This window comes from Vanacampus margaritifer, chromosome 4, assembly GCF_051991255.1.
Source record: "Vanacampus margaritifer isolate UIUO_Vmar chromosome 4, RoL_Vmar_1.0, whole genome shotgun sequence".
Classification (NCBI taxonomy): domain Eukaryota; kingdom Metazoa; phylum Chordata; class Actinopteri; order Syngnathiformes; family Syngnathidae; genus Vanacampus; species Vanacampus margaritifer.
The window spans coordinates 25,700,809-25,717,308 of NC_135435.1; the positions used below are offsets into that span (position 1 = coordinate 25,700,809).

Genomic DNA, 16,500 nt, shown 5'->3' on the forward strand with positions numbered 1-16,500 from the left:
TAGTCATTCAAGCCATGTGTTTTATCATATTTATTTATGCTGCATATTGAACACATTCCAATAACTAAATACCTTTAGTCGTTTGTCCAAGTGGAGTTGCCGTACTGTCGCTGCAAATTACGTTTTGGCTAGTGTAGCCACACCAGACGTGCTTCAACGAAACCGAATTAATTCTTGCCGAATTGGTACCGAACGTACTGAAGCCTTGGCATAATGCGAATTTACTGGATTAAAACATAGTTAATTAAATCTTGGTGTCTGGCTAGATTCTTAACGGTGCACGTCGAAGCTGTTCGAGATAGCTTATCTTGCTAGCTGCTAACAAAGGGCTACTGTTTGTTTTGGACATGCCGCAAAGATCACAATGTTGTGATTATCGTGCGACAACGTGTGCAAAAAGTTTGCAAAACGATTACGAGGATGAACTTTGTCGAACTAAAGAGAAGAAGGAGCGAAAACGACTGGACGCTGGTTTCAAGCAGCCTCGCGTTGTGCTACGCAGAGCAGGTTTGTACACGTCTTCATTCTTGTTAAGTCAGTGCTTTCTTTTCTTAGAATTATTTCTTTGTTTCAGGAATTATCGAGTCAAGTATTATTTTATAGCCCTTAATCACAGGAGTCTGAAATGTATCTTCTTTATGTCCAAAGATTGCCAGCAAACTTACTGCACACTCATTTAAATGTCAAAACACTCTGATTAAAATAATAAAAAAAATAAAAATCTCCAACATTTTCGTATTTCTGTGCAATCAATGTTTGAATTTGAGCTTTGATCACATTTGTAAAATGCATATACTATTAATATATAATAATAAATTAAAAAAAATCAACTGAAAATTCAACATTCAAATTTGGCGTCAAAAAGCTACCAGTGCGAACAATCCGAGATAGTCGTCCAACTTTCACTAGTAGCCCAAGTAGCCCAGTCAATGATCATGTTACAGTGTGGTAGCACAATCTCCTGTTGTGAACCTCACACAGCAGCCAAGCGGTTACTTCCTTAGTTTTTTTTACTTCCAAGATGCTGACTCCCAGGTTAAATCTGCAATTTTATCCATCCATGCGTTCACTGTCCTGCTTGTCTTCACAATGGTCGCGGGTGTGCTATACCTACTGCATGAAAAAAAAAAATCTCCTTGCCTTTCCTAATTTACAATTTTTTCGTAACAGTTACCATTTCCACTTTAGGAGTCGTGCCTAACAGTTTGTTTATTTTACACTAAGAATCTGCGCTTGTAGCTCAGTGCAACCTAACACCGAAGTTGAGTGCTCGTGTCACGTCATAATTGTACAAACGTACAAAAAAGCATCACACTGCTGATTGATTGCGTGTGTAGCAGATAGCTAGCATGAATTCTATGTTGGCTGGTGAGATTCATCTGACCTGCTGAGTTGGAGAGCCGACGTCAAGGGAGAGTTAAAGAATTTAAAAACAAAAACACTTTTTGTCATATGTTAAAAATGTGTGTATAACTTCTTGACAGTTGTATATTATTATCTTATGAAAAGCAACCGCCCTTTGGTCCCATATGATTCCTGTAAATTTATCTTAATTATTATTTCAAAACTGACTCGGCGCAAGGAGAACAGTATTACAGCAACAGGTCAATTATTTGTCATTCCTAAAATTTATGATTTTGCACTACAATTACTGAACTGCTCAAGGGCCTTTAATAAATGTGATTATTGCGCCTCATATATATATATACATGTTTTTGATAAACCTTGTCAAAAACATGTACAATACACAGCATCAAAGTCACAATAAACAGCAAATATTAACTTTGTCAAGCATGTGTGGTTTATCTTCTTGTGTCATGCAGACATCAATGCAGGGTATCTTAATCCTGAGCAGCATGAGCCAGAGACTTCCCACACTGAAGAGAACGAGGAACTAGAAACCTATCACATTAAAGGTGAAGAGCAGGAGGCTGATATCACTAAGTTGCCATTGACTGTTGTCATTGTGAAGAGTGAAGATGATGAAGAGCAAGGTCGGAAGGCACAGCTCCATCCCAATCAATGTAAAGAGACACGAGGGCCGGAGCCTCCAAGCTGCAGCTCAAGTCAACATCTGACAACGGAAGGTGATGGAGACAATTGTGGAGAATTCCAAACAGGCACTCCGTTAGCTCCACTATCAGATAGTGACGACATGACTTCACACTATCCTGACACTGACGATGATGAACACTCAAAAGGTGATAAGACACGTCACACTCGAAAGAAACACTGTAAATGTTCTCAGTGTGGGAAAACCTTTAATCTCAAATATAATTTGAAAGTACACATGAGAACGCACACTGGTGAAAAACCGTTTCCCTGCTCAATATGTGGTAAAAGCTTCTCCGTAAAGGGATATTTAAGAACACACACAAGAACACACACCGGAGAGAAACCTTATACCTGTTCAGCTTGTGGAAAAAGTTTCCCCAGACTGGGACAGTTAAAAACGCACACAAGAACACACACTGGGGAGAAACCTTTTGCCTGCTCAGTATGCAGTAAAAGCTTCTATATAAAGGGAAGTTTAATCAGACACAAAAGAATACACACAGGTGACAAACCTTTTGCCTGCTCGGTTTGCGGTAAAAGATTCCTACTAAAGTCACATTTAAGAACACACACAAGAACTCACACTGAGGAGAAACCTTTTGTTTGTTCAGTTTGTGGTAAAAGCTTCTCCGGAGATGGAAATTTAAGAACACACGCAAAAACTCACACTGGGGAAAAGGCCTTTGCTTGCTCAGTATGTGGTAAAAGATTTGCTGAGAAGGCTTGTTTGACGAGACACACAAGAACTCACACTGGAGAGAAACCTTTTCCTTGCTCAGTTTGCAGTAAAAAATTCTCTGTAAAAGGAGGTTTAATTAGGCATACAAGAACGCACACTGGAGAGAAACCTTTTTCCTGCTTGATTTGTGGGAAAAGATTCATTCAGAAGGTACAATTGGGAATACACATAAGAACACACACTGGGGGGTAATCGTTTACCAGATCCTCCCTTTTAGAGGAGATCACCAAGTTGCCGTGGACTGATGTCATTGTGAAGATAATGATGAACACTCCAAAGGTGATGATGTCACACTGATAAGAAACACAGTGAATATTCTCAATGGGACAAAACCTTTGGTGCCAAAATGGGTCGAAGAAGATGCGTAATGCTCCATCTGTACGGGAAAAGATTTGCTCAGAAAAGACACTTCAACATGTGAACGTTCAGTCAATTGGTTTTGTTGTAAATTTTTCTATTTTAATACAATTAATTTATGTTTTTTACTTATTCAAACCTAGAATAACTGTACAATGATATGGTTCTGTATTTTATATATGTATGACTTTGTATCCTCTTGGAAGAGTTTCTAACAAGATTCTAAGACCAAATTTGACAGTACACACAGGTATACACAATGCTGAGAAACTATTTACCTGCAGTGTGTGTATGTGCATAATAAAAGATGAACTCATAAGTGTTAAGTTGAGAAACATCAGAGTTTTGATTAGAAGTGCAACTGTAAATGAATCTTCAAATAAACTAAAGAAACTTTGATATATTTACTTTTAGTGTGTATGTGGTCCTAAATAAAATAAAGCCTATTTTAGAGTGTATGCAAGTAGTTATTTGATGTCAATGGCTAGTGGTAAAACATTCACTCAAAAATTTACTTTCACAACACAAATGAGAGCACACACTGAAAAAAAATCAACTGTAGTGTGTGTGTGATAAAAGATGTCCAAGAGAAGTGGTCACTAAAGCTTTGAATAATTTGTAAAATAAATTAACTTTGTATGGTAAGATAGAAGTGTAAGTGATCCTGATTAAAATACAAGTCTTCAAACTGTGACGACTGATATGCCATGCACGTGTATAAACAGTACAAATCTGTCCGTAAAAGTCATGACTCATGCCTCACTAATAATTCTTTACATAGGTGTTTTTTTTGCAATGGAGGACCAAAACTGCCAACATTTAAAATAAATAAATGCCTAAATGTGCAAAAAACGGATTACAAAAAAACGTAATTCAAAAATTGAATACAATATTGGCAGTTTTGGTCCTCCACATTTTTCAGCTACTCTTTGCGTTTGACAAACCTTACGTGAATACACAATTGAATAATTTAGTGTTCCATTTTTTTGTCGATTGTCGTGTCGTGTGGCGTAGTTTGTCCAAGTGGATTTGCCGTACTACTTCCGCAATCGCTTTTCTCCTGTTTAGGTTTTATGTCATCAAACGCGTCTCACTAAATCATTCTTTACTAATTAGCACTGAAGGCACAGAAGCCTCAACACAGTACCCCCCATCACTGCTGTACTGGAATAAAATATATTTCATTGAATCTTCGAGTTCGCATAAACTTGCCTCAAGTGCAAGTTAAAGCTGCTCAAGCTAGCTTAGCTTGGCCAAGATCGCTCGTTGCGGATGAGACACATCTGATCAACATATCGCTCATCAGATCAAGCGTGAGCGTGGAGTGTTACTTATGATCATCGTGTGAAAACGTTTGCAAGAATGACAGAAGAGTACGAGGAGACAATTATTCGAACAAAAGAGAAGAACGAGCAACGTCATCAACATTTGGACGCTGTCTTTAAGCAGGCTCAAATTGTGTTACAGAAACGAGGTTTGTACACGTCTCGTTTCAGATTAGCTTTTTTAAATAAAAATATTCATGTGTATTCCACAAAGTTTGATCAGAAAATGTGAAACGGTTGTTTAATACATTGAAACTGGGCCTCAAATCGTAGGAAATGTTGGCTACACAAGACGTTCAATTATTTTGTCAAATCAAGTCAGGACTTCTCTGCTGGAAGAATTGACCCACATTTACAACAAAATTTAAATTTTTGTTACACGATTTTATTCCAAACCGTATCTTCTCTTTATGTTGTAGTGTTACACTTTGCTGCACTCTTCCAGTTTGTTGATGTGGCTGTACCCCCCCCCCCCCTCCCCCCAGTCAGATTTCAGCCTCAATCTGCTGACCTAAATCTAATATTCCTAGGGCCTGTCATTCAAGTCATTTCAACTATATTAGCAATTGGATAGCTTCTTTAACCAATCAGAGTTCAAATGGTAGTGGCAAGTGTGACATGTGACGCCAAAACTGAAAATATCTAGATATAATCTTTATTGGGTGGATCTGATGGTGTCCAGGCACCATACAATTACAAGGAACACCATTAAATAATGGCCATTCTGAAATTTAATCATTATGATCTTCCAATTACTGAACTGTTCTGTCACTTTTCAACTAGGGCAGTGGTGTCCAAACTCGGTCCTCGGGGGCCGGTAGTCCCGCAGGTTTTGGAGGTTTCCCTGCTCCAACGCACCTGTTTCAATCAACAGGATTGTTATCAGGCTTAGTAGAGCTTGCTGATGAGCTTCAGCTGTGTTGGAGGAGAGAAATATCCAAAACCTGCGGGACTACCAGCCCCCGAGGACCGAGTTTGGACACCACTGAACTAGGGAACATAGATATAATTCTCAAACCTCATAATTACATGTAACCGATAAACACTGCAGAAACCATGTACATTATAAACAATAATACATAACATAATAGTCACAACATGGAATTTCACTTTGTCAAACCATGTGTGTTTGTCTTCTTGTGTCTTACAGACGCCAGTGAAACATTTCTTCATCCTGGGCAGCAGGAGCCAGAGTCTGCTCCCATTAAAGAGGAAGAGGAGGAAAAGGAAGAGACCTCATATATTAAAGAGGAAGAGGAGGAAGAGACCCTTTACATGAAAGAGGAAGAAGAGGAGGAGGACATCACCAAGTTGCCATTGACCATTGTCTTGTTGAAAAGTGAAGATGAGGAAGATCAAGAGCGGAGCTCACAGCTTCATCCCAGTCAAAGTGGGGAGAACACAGAGGCAGAGCTTCCAAGCAGCAGCTCGAGTCAACACATGAGGAAAGAAAGTGATGGCGACCACTGTGGAGGACCACAAGCAGACAGCCCGTTAGCTCCGCTATCAGAGAATGACGACATAACGTCACACTCTTCTGACACAGATGAAGACGAACAGTCCAAAGGGGATGTGACATGTGACACTAATGACAAACGCTGGGAATGTTCTGAATGTGAAAAAACACTTTTCAACAAGTCATCATTGAAAAGACACATCAGAACACACACTGGAGAGAAACCTTTTGCCTGTTTATTTTGTGGTAAAAGATTCACTCAGAAGGGACATTTAAGGAAACACAAAAGAACACACACTGGAGAGAAACCCTTTTCTTGCTCAGTGTGTGGTCTTAAAGTAAATCAAAAGTGTACTTTAACAATTCATATGAGAACACATACCGGAGAGAAACCTTTCGCGTGTTCAGCTTGTGGTAAAAGATTTGCACTGAAGTCAGGTTTAGTGAAGCACACAAGAACACACACCGGCGAGAAGCCTTTTGCCTGTTCAGTTTGTGATAAATCATTCAGTGTGAAAATCGATTTAAACAGGCACACAAGGACGCACACTGGAGAAAAACCCTTTGCCTGCTCAATTTGTGGTCAAAGATTCACTCGGAAGGCACATTTAGGAAAACACACTAGAACACAAACTAGAGAGAAACCTTGCTCCTGCTTAGTGTGTGGTCTTAGAGTGAATCAAAAGTGCAGCTTAATAACTCACATGAAAACACACAATGGTGAGAAGCCTTTTGCTTGTTCAATTTGTGATAAACGTTTCTCTCTAAAGGGAAGTTTAGTCAGGCACACAAAAACACACACTGGAGAGAAATCTTTCACCAGTTAGGTGACAAAGGTTGAACAGTTTAGTTTTGTAATGCAACTTATGCATACACATTACTGGGTTTATTATGTATTCATTTATCTATTACTTTATTACTGTGATTTTGATTGCTGCCTGAAATAAATGAACAATGAAGCTCCTTGCAATAATACATCAAATTCTACTGTCAACACACTGCAATTATTGTATTCCTCTTGTATGTTCATTGCCGTATGTACGTATTTTAAATGGTATGGTATGTAAATGTAACTTGGCGTGCCATTTCTTGTGGCAATGCAAGAGCAAAAGGGCCCGATTGTCTTGGTCTACACAGCATATTAAAGGAAATTAACCTGCTTTCCAATATAGAGAACCTTCTTGGAAACGCGTCTGCAACAAATGTGCAGAAAACATTGATTAGGAATTTAAAAGAAACACGAATATTGAGTAGGATATGGTTTTGTTTCGTTTTATTTGATGCCTTTGTGCTGCTCAACATGTCAATCCGCTAGATGGCGGTAATGCAACAAAAGTTCGTTTGGCAACCGCCATTTAACGTTCACAATAGGAAGAAGAAAAACGAGAGTCGGGAGGTTCGTGCTGTACAGTTTCCGCATACGGTTTGTGTGACCAAACGCGCCGCAGTTTCTGCAGAAATTGACTGCTGGGCGTACTTAAAGCCTCGACATGATACGCCTCATCACTCTTTTACAGGAGTAAAACATAATTCACCAAGTCCTCGTGCAGTGTCAAAATTATCTCGGTGCACGTCGAAGTTTCTCTAGCGAGTTTAGCTTAGCTTAGCTTAGTTTAGCTAAGTTTGTAGCCGCTAATAAAGAGACACGTTTGTTGTGTGGGGAAAATGTGTGCAAGAACATCAGTGGAGTATGTGGCGGAACTTTCTGGAACAGAAGAGAAGAAGCGTCAACGTCGATTATTGGAGGCTGGTTTCAAGAAACTTCGAGTTGTGTTAAACCGAGCAGGTTTGTTCATTCAATCCAATCATTAATTAGGGTTTTAAACTAGGCTTAGGCTTTCAAATCAGAGTTTTGAACTATAATTAGAGTTTAAAACCAGGGTTGGGGTTTTTAATTAGTGCTATTAGTGCTTGAAACAAGGGTTCTTTTTTTCCAAATGAGTTCAGATTTGTTTAAAAGGGTTAGGGTTTCAAATCAACGAGGCCCTCACCCCCACCCCGAATTGCGGATTGAGGGGAACATTAGATTTTGTATTTCCAGTTACTGAACTGCTCAAGCACATTTGAGAGAAAAGCAAATGGGAGCCTCAACCCTGTTTTTAATGAAAACTGCCCCCAAAATTCTACCCATGGCATAAAGTTACAGCGTTGGACTTGACTGCACAAAGTTTGACTTCTGCAAACCAGGCGTGTTTGTCTTCTTGTTTCTTGCAGATGTCAGTGAAGAATATCTTCATCCTGAGCGACAGCAGCCAGAGCCCTCATACATAAAGGAGGAAGAGCCCGCCAACATTAAAGCCCCCCAAATTTAAAACGGAAGAAGAGACAGAGCCCCCCAAATTTAAAAAGGAAGAAGAGCCAGAGTCGGACAACATTAAAGTGGAAGAGGAGCCAAAGCATCATCATATTTAAGAGGAAGAGGAGCATTACCATGTCACCAAGTTGACTAGTGTGTCTTTGAAGCATGAAGATGAACACTCCAATGGTGACATGACATCTCATGGTTCTCTCCAATTGCATGGCTCAACCACATCCCTGGATGAGCCAAGTTTTAAAAGTAAAAGTAGTAGAATAGACAACTCTGTGTTAGAAAGAATCCAGAAAAGAACATACAACAAGAGACAGTATTGCTTGTATTGATCTAAGCCCTTTGCAAAGATGGCGCGACACCTGGATGGTGCACATAAAGATAAGGGTGACGTGGCTACAGCCCCAAGCTTTACAAAGTGCTCGAAGGAGAGAAAAAAAGCAGCTGAATTACATTTGCAACCGGGGCAATTTTGATCACAATGCTGCTGTTTTGAAGTCAGGAAAGGGCGAGCTGGTGCCATTTAACACGAGCACTGCTAGAATTCTAAAACAACTCGATCTCCCAGAGCAGTCATTTTGACGGCTTGCGCTCTCGCACTCACGTAATCGCCTAATATGGTTATCGCTGTTTTGAGTAACTAATAAAGCCCCTCTCTTGCTTTTCTGTGGAAAACGGGTGTATTCATTTCAATTATCAGGCTTGTACTGCCAAAAACATCATGACTCCATCACATCTAGGAGCCTACTTTTTACTATAAGCTTTTACTCTACACCTTGAGCTGCGTCGCCACTTCCAGTGAAGCGGTACACGGTTCCTTTTAGCGGGCGTGGGCTTGTCTTGTTTGGACTTGCTGTCTGAAACTGCCGAGCGTTCCAGCAACCACTCATCGTGATTTGTCACTCTCTGTCAGCTTCTCAGAATGTAGCTGTGTCAAGTTTTCTCTACCAGAATCTGCAAGTATTCAGCAATTTTGTCGACTGTGCTGAACCTGACCGACGCTGAGATGGTCCGGCTGGCTAACGTTTTTGGGCATGACAGAGCAGTACCGCCTGAGTTTGATGGCACTCGAGCAAGGAAGGTTAGCCGAGTTTCAGGGCCACAACTTGGAGCAAATTGCAATACAGCCACATGGTGCGTTATTTGGTTTGACTCTTGGAATATTTTTTTTTAAGGAGAGCTCAGTATTGTTCATTCGATTTGACATCATCATTGCTCTCCTTTTTTAAAAAAATAAAAATTTTCTCATTTTTTAAAATATATATACACATATATATATATACACACATATATATACTGTATATATATTTGTATGTGGGTGAGTGTATGTGCGTGTGTGTATTCATCAGTTCACCTAAAGCCCATTAAAAAAAATCCCATACTAATAATATAATATAATAATAAATTGCCAAATGCAGAAACATCAATGTAAGTTATCACGATGTAGTGGCTCTCGCTAACAGACAGAATTAAGTAACCAGAATTAGGTTAAAAAATTCTACATACGTAGACCATGTTTCTATAAATTTTGATATTTGGAATATTTTGACAGCAGTGATGAAGATGATGAAGTCAATTGTTGTGGGAGGCTGTTCGAGGGAGGAACATTTTCGACTACCACTGATGTAAACGCTACTGCCAGACTTTTGTACTAAACTTGCTTTTTTTGCTACAGAATCTCAAAAAAGTGAGTACACCCCTCACATATCTACAGATATTTAATTATATCTTTAGGTGGAACAACACTGAAGAAATGACACTTTGACACGATGAAAAGTAGTCTACAGCTTATGTAACAGTGTAAATAATGCAAAATACAGTCATTAATAGCTAAACCCCTGGCAACAAAAGTGAGTATACCACTGTGGGAAAATGCCCAAAATGACAAAAAAAAATTGTGGCCACCATTATTTTCCATCACTGCCTTCACTGTCTTGGGCATGGAGTTTGTCAGAGCTTCACGGAGACCTTACGCTCCTCCACCTTCCATTTGATGTTGCCCTTGAGATGTTCAATACGGTTTAGGTCTGGAGACCTGTTTGGCCAGTCCATCACCGATGTTGTTTGTGTTATTTATCACAGAGCTGTCTGTCCTAATCATCTTAGGTAAAGCGCCACAGAAGAGGAAAACACGTTGGAGCCACAAAATAGTCTAGGCAGTGAAAAAGTCGTTTCATCACCTTTTGTATTGTTCCAGCAAAGTATGACTGAGGAATGTTTAAGGGCAGAACCGGAAGCTCTTGTGTGGGCTATTGAAATATATTTTTGTAGGACAAGTTTCCTTTACCTTTGTCTCCTCCTGGCTGTTGTTGTATTCACCGATCTGTTGTGCAGTATTGATTTATGATCAATAAAGCATTTAAGAAAAAATGTACTGTAGGAACAACAACTTCCGGGTCGCGTTTGAAATCCTTAAAAATTAGATTTAGCCAAGTGTGTCCGCCCTCCGTTTCATTTGGTCCAATTGGATTTGAGCAGACAGACTTGAGCGCATGCTGGAACGTCTCGCTTCATCCCTACGCGAGGATTCGTGGGGTCAATTTGCCTCGACAGCTTCTGAAGTGAGTTTAGCTTAGCATGCTACCACAATCGAGACGCGATTGTCATCAATACAGCGCTAAACAGTGATCAAGTGTGAATGTACTTGTGATTGTGGTGTGAAGATGTGCGCAATAAGTGTGAAAGAAGAGTACGAGGAAGAACTTTGTGGAACAAAAGATGAAAACGAGGGACAAAGTCGACTCATGGACGCGGGTTTGAACAAGTTTCAAAATGTGTTACACAGAGCAGGTTTGTTCACTTTTTACTCTCACTTTCTTACTAACTAACTAACTACTTTATATTATAAATAAAGGAAAATCCAGCGTTAGTTTTTTCTTCTCGCCCCACTGGAATTTCCTCGCAAGGTCCACCATCCGGGTACTCCACTGTATAGAGCGTGGAAGCCGCTTTGCATTGTGGGTTGTGGCAGACTGGTTAGAATGTAAACAAAGTATGTAAATAAAAATCCTTCTGGATTCTTATGGATGTTAAACGTTTTCCATTGTAGATATTTACCGTGTGACGTCGCCATATGCAAAGGCTTGTTTTTTAAAACTGTTTATTTGCTGTAAAATACAAACTTGGCAACAACCAACACTCATTTTTCAATGGAAATCAACAATAACTGCCTAGGGAATAGTAGTTCACAAAAAACATTAAAAAAAAAACCATAGAATGTTCACATACAATTGTAACAATTGTAAATTACAGACATAAAATACAAATAAAATAATAAATGACATTACAGTAATTAAATCAGGACATATTCAACTCAACACAAGAGGTAATTTCTTCAAAATATTATATTTGCCAAATTAGTTTACAGGATATTGAAAAACGGGGTTAGATTTCTTAAACTTTTTCTTGTGAATAAAGAAATGTTGGACATGAAAAGAACATATGGTCAGTAGTAGCTTGCATGTTCGTGGGAAAAGGTGAGGTGTTGTATCCCCCTGGCATTTTTGTTTGTTCTCCTGTTGCACTATTTTGATCACTTCAGTGATGTTTGCTGTTAAGTAAAAGCAAAGTAGTTGCCAGACCCTCACAAACCATTTTCATGCTCTTAAACAGATTTTTGTGTTGCCATCAAATTTTTAAGCATGTTAAAAATGTATTTGCGAGCATAAAAATGATTTGCAAGCATTGATTGATTTGCGAGGGTCTGTCGAACGTCTTTGTCAGGATTTGCAGTCTTGAACGAAACCTGATGAAATACCAAAACCATTATTAAAATGTACGCAGAAGTTTTGATTAGAAGGTTCACAGCAAATAATATGCATTGTCAAACAATAACAGTTTTACTCAACTAACATGGATTTTTGCAAAAATGCATGGCTGGTTTGCTAAACATTTGGTCAAGGCCCAGTGAAATCGGTCATTACAGAAAATCTCATATCAAGACCGTGAAAAAAAGAAAAACATTTCTAATTAGTGCTTGCTGTTTTCAACCATGAGCATGATGTTTAACTCAACCAAACCATATTGTTTTCATCTTCTTGTGTTTTCCAGGCCCCTGTGAAAAAAGTCTTAATCCTGAGCAACAGAAGCCAGAGTCCCTTCACATTAAACAGGAAGAGTCAGAGCAGCTTCACATTAAAGAGGAGCCAGAGCACCGTTACGTTAAAGAGGAGCCAGAGCACCATTGCGTTAAAGTAGAAGAGGAACCTGATCACCCCCACATTAAAGAGGAAGCGGAGGAGTATGACGTCACCAGGTTCCATTCGATTGGGGAAGTGAAACCTTTGAAGAGTAAAGGTGAACACAAAGCTAAAAGTGGGGAGAACAGCGGTGCAGAGCCTCCAAGCAGCAGCTCCAGTCACCACATGACAACAGAAAGTGATGGAGACCACTGTAGAGGACCGCAAGTAAACAGCCTCTTAGCGCCGCCATCAGATGATGACGACGTAACGTCGCACTCTTCTGACACTGACAATTTAGCACCGTCATCAGATGACAACAATGCAATGTCACACTCTTCTGACACTGACAGTTTAACTCCATCAGATGACGACGGCGTAACGTCACACACTTCTGAAACTGACACAGACACTGATAATGATGAACCCTTTTGCAGTGATATGACGTATAACGCCGACGACCAAAGCAGGGAATGTTCTCATTGTGGACAATCTTTTGTCCTCCTGTCTCTTTTAAAAATCCACATGCGTATCCACGCTAGGGAAAAATGCTACACCTGCTCAGTTTGTGGTAAAAAATTCTCCAGTGATGATTTGGACCTGCGTCATCGTTTTCATAGCGAAAATATTTCCCCCGCCATATTGCCGGTCATAAATATGGCAGCTTTCAACAGGGAAATACTTGAAAATCAAGACGATCTTTCATTTTCATGCATTATGTTAAATATGGATCGTACGAGCAAGAAGAGATATCTGGAAAAACTTGACCAGGCTGGTACACGCGATCCGTACGCCTTGCCAGGTTTTCTTTTTCTCACTCTTGAACACTGTGAGGTCGGCGACCTCCCCAACATGTGCTACGAGGATATTTTGAACTATATCATTTATGCAACATCGATGTATACTCAAGAGGAGTTGAGAGAGTATAAGAGTCTTGATGCATATAAGTATTTTGAGGATGGGCATGTACGTGGGACCGGCGTATGGGAAATTCCCGGCAAAGAGATATATCTCATCGTGTCAAAGGTAGGAATCTTACGAGAAAGCAATACTTGGCAATGAAATTTCACACCACTTATCATACATACACTATTCATGACTTTCAGGTGATGCGTTCCCAGCTTCAAAATAAGCTCCCACTGCGAGTGTGGGTTGTGGTCCAGAAAAAGGGCAGTGTGCTATCTTATCACTGCACCTGCATGTCAGACTTGTCTAAGCACTGTTCTCATGCTGTTGCCACCCTGTTCGCTGTTGAAAACCGTGTGAGGATGGCACAGGAGATGAACTGCCCCGATGTGAGACAAGAACAGACTCAAGCTACTTCAATGACATATTCAGAGATGGCTGACGTAGACACTACAGCAAATATGAGGAAGATAACGGAGGAAGCCGAAGAGGACGTCACCGAGTTGGACGAAGTCCCCTTCCCTACAAGTCCAGAGAAGGCTGCTTTTTATCAAAGCCTATCAGAATCTGTTGTGAGTTGTGCTGTACTGAATGTGTTGCCAGACGTCCACAAGAGGTTCATGCCAATATCCGTGTTGAAAACTCTACCTCCCCCTCTGACAAGTCTTTATCAAAGTAAATATGAGCGGATAAGTGAGGAGGATCTGCGGAAAGTAGCAGATGAAGTGTTCAGAAATATGAAGATTACAGAAGAACAGGTAGAATTTTTATTTTGAATTCAATCAAATTATATATGGGTCATTTTCATATAATATGATTAATAGCAGAAATTTACACACACAAAAAAGTTGCTTTTTTTTTGTATGCTGTCCTTATTTATTGGTGCACAAGCTTCCATTTCCGATCTCAAAGTATTTGAAGCAAATGTAAACAACAAAGATGGCTGATCATCACGTTTGGTTACGTAAAGTTACTTTTTTAGAATAACTAAATTCATGTTGCAATAAATAAATAGATGAATATGTTAAGAATCATGTCAACTTTTCTTTTTTTTTGCCACTTACGGTCTCTGTCCCTTTGTTTAGTGACATCTGATTTAAAACTGGTGGGTGAAGTCGGATTCTTTTCTAAAATTGGTCATTGAAAATTTTGTCTTCGGAAAACGTGATTCGAATCATGAAACTTTGGGACACATAACCTTAAAGACAGATTAGCATTAAAAGTTTGGAAAATATTATGTTAGAATTTTTTTTCTTAAAAAATGATTACTGTTTGAATTATTTTAATAATACTTTAAATACTCATCAGTCAAATAAATTGACTTTAAAAAAGGGAATTTAGTGGGGTGTATCTTTGCAGTGATGAAATTATATGAGAATGACCCATTGCATACATACTGAATATCAACGCCTTCTTAAAATAATTGCTTAAGTCATTTTTTTAAGGAAACAAAAATGTTAACCATTTGCATCATGAGATGATTTAGGCACAAAAAATATATATATTTGGGCAATTATTTTAAGGTGACGATATGAAAGTTACGTGAGGTACAGTATGTATGCTGCAACATTCCGTGTTTGTTTTCCTTTCATCTCTACAGGTAGCTACTGTTGAAAAAGTGACAAGGAAGCAGTCGGCATGGTCGACCACTCTATGGTACCGGCAGCGTGCAGGACGGTTGACTACCTCTGACTTCAAAGCGTTGACGCGGACCAGCATCGAGAGACCTTCCCTGTCACTAATCAACAGAATCTGCTACCCTGGGAGCTGCGTACTCAGTCCAGATGACACAAGGTACTGTACTTATGCAAATGGTCATAATCTAATTTATAATTGTAGATGTCAAAATTGTCTAAATACATTTTGTTATCATTTTTATAATGCCTCTTAAAGCTGCAATATGGAACTTTTTTTCCCAAAAATAACTTTACACTAAGATTTTTATTTGACCATTTATGACTGAAATGCCTTCTAATTAGTCGATTAACACCTTAGCTGTTCACAATGGGTACTCCTGCAAGCCTCTGGCCAATAGTTTTCAGACTGGATTTGGGTTAGAATTTCCCGTACCCTGTCTGCGGCTGTGACGTAATGTGTGTGTGTGTATGTGAAGAACGGTATGTGCAGTTTCATTTTTCGTCAGCAGGTGGCAGTAACTATTCAAATGGAATTTTCTACGTTCAGTAGCTTTAAGTCACGTTTTGAATACAATTATGTAATTGACACATTGCAAATAAAAACATCAAAAACGACAACTATTTTACTGTTCAGGATTCAGACCACCACATGTATAACTTCCCTGCTTGTGGTGATGCTTGTATATCTAATGACGTGTCATACACAGCATTACATGACCTTAAAAATGATTTTTCTTTAACCAGGTGGGGGTGTAAGCATGCCAAAACTGCAATGAAGCTTTACTCTTCCATCCAAGCTTCTTCCCATCAGGCCTTCACAACTAGGGATTGTGGATTTGTTGTGTGGAAAGAAAACCCACACGTGGGGGCCTCGCCTGACAGCATTGTGAGGTGTAAGTGTTGTGGAGTTGGTTGTGTACAGATCAAATGTTTTCACTGTCTACAACAAGAAAGCCTGACCGCAGTTGACCATGATCATTCGTTTTACTGTTGTAGAGATGACTGGTGTGAAATTCCTTTAAAACATGATGATGCCTATTACTTCCGGGTGCAAGCGCAGCTTAGAATTACAAATGGTAACTACTGTGACTTTGTTGTGTGGCGCAACGACACAATATCAGTTCAGCGAATTAAGTTTGACGTCAATTTCTGCATTGACACCAGTAGAGTTAATTTTGCGTACTGCCATATAATTTTGCCAGAGTTGTTAGGCAAATTCTATTCTAGAAGAGTTAGTTAAATTGTATTTTAGAAGTAGTGTGAAAGGTGCAATATCCAGTTCTGCCACATCAGTTCTGTTACTGTAGGAATGTGGATGATGGCATATTGGTTAGTTGTGTGGGGATGGCAGAGTGCAATCAGATAGTTAGACAAGGCATGCAGACGATTGACAAGTGTGCCAACCAACTGGTTGTGTGTTGATTGCAGAAAGAGGGGGAGTACAGGAAGTAATGGGAAATAAAGTGACAGTGAAAAAACACAGACCAGCACGACATGGCTCAGGACGTCTCTTTGGCTTCTTGTTTTTTATTTGCCTTT

At 39.5% G+C, this 16,500-nt stretch overlaps 2 protein-coding genes and 1 long non-coding RNA gene across 3 annotated transcripts; all 3 read left to right on the forward strand.

Moving 5' to 3' along the window:
- The first annotated feature begins 14 nt into the window (after positions 1–14).
- LOC144051027 (uncharacterized) lies at positions 15–7,099 on the forward strand. Its single transcript, XM_077564778.1, has 3 exons — positions 15–507; positions 1,824–2,201; positions 5,627–7,099. Exons 1-3 carry the CDS (start codon positions 348–350, stop codon positions 6,757–6,759), a joined length of 1,671 nt encoding a protein of 556 aa, XP_077420904.1. The 5' UTR covers positions 15–347; the 3' UTR covers positions 6,760–7,099.
- A 209-nt stretch (positions 7,100–7,308) lies between these two features.
- On the forward strand, positions 7,309–8,905 carry LOC144051039 (uncharacterized). Its single transcript, XR_013293983.1, has 2 exons — positions 7,309–7,718; positions 8,147–8,905. It is a non-coding gene; the product is annotated as an uncharacterized LOC144051039 (long non-coding RNA).
- A 1,725-nt stretch (positions 8,906–10,630) lies between these two features.
- Positions 10,631–16,443, forward strand: LOC144051023 (uncharacterized). The gene is made up of 6 exons (XM_077564772.1): positions 10,631–10,801; positions 10,904–11,030; positions 12,291–13,444; positions 13,525–14,082; positions 14,925–15,118; positions 15,706–16,443. The coding sequence occupies exons 1-6, from the start codon at positions 10,733–10,735 to the stop codon at positions 16,199–16,201; spliced, it is 2,598 nt and encodes an 865-aa protein (XP_077420898.1). The 5' UTR covers positions 10,631–10,732; the 3' UTR covers positions 16,202–16,443.
- The last annotated feature ends 57 nt before the right edge of the window (positions 16,444–16,500 follow it).

What these genes read in the sequence shown, in the direction of transcription:
- LOC144051023 (XM_077564772.1), top strand. Translation starts at nt 10,733, where the DNA reads ATGCTGGAACGTCTCGCTTCATCCCTACGCGAGGATTCGTGGGGTCAA. An exon ending in TATATCTCATCGTGTCAAAG is followed by an intron (nt 13,445 to 13,524) that starts GTAGGAATCTTA and finishes CATGACTTTCAG; the next exon opens with GTGATGCGTTCCCAGCTTCA. An exon ending in TGAAGATTACAGAAGAACAG is followed by an intron (nt 14,083 to 14,924) that starts GTAGAATTTTTA and finishes TCATCTCTACAG; the next exon opens with GTAGCTACTGTTGAAAAAGT.
- LOC144051027 (XM_077564778.1), top strand. Translation starts at nt 348, where the DNA reads ATGCCGCAAAGATCACAATGTTGTGATTATCGTGCGACAACGTGTGCA. An exon ending in CGTTGTGCTACGCAGAGCAG is followed by an intron (nt 508 to 1,823) that starts GTTTGTACACGT and finishes TGTGTCATGCAG; the next exon opens with ACATCAATGCAGGGTATCTT. An exon ending in CGATGATGAACACTCAAAAG is followed by an intron (nt 2,202 to 5,626) that starts GTGATAAGACAC and finishes TGTGTCTTACAG; the next exon opens with ACGCCAGTGAAACATTTCTT.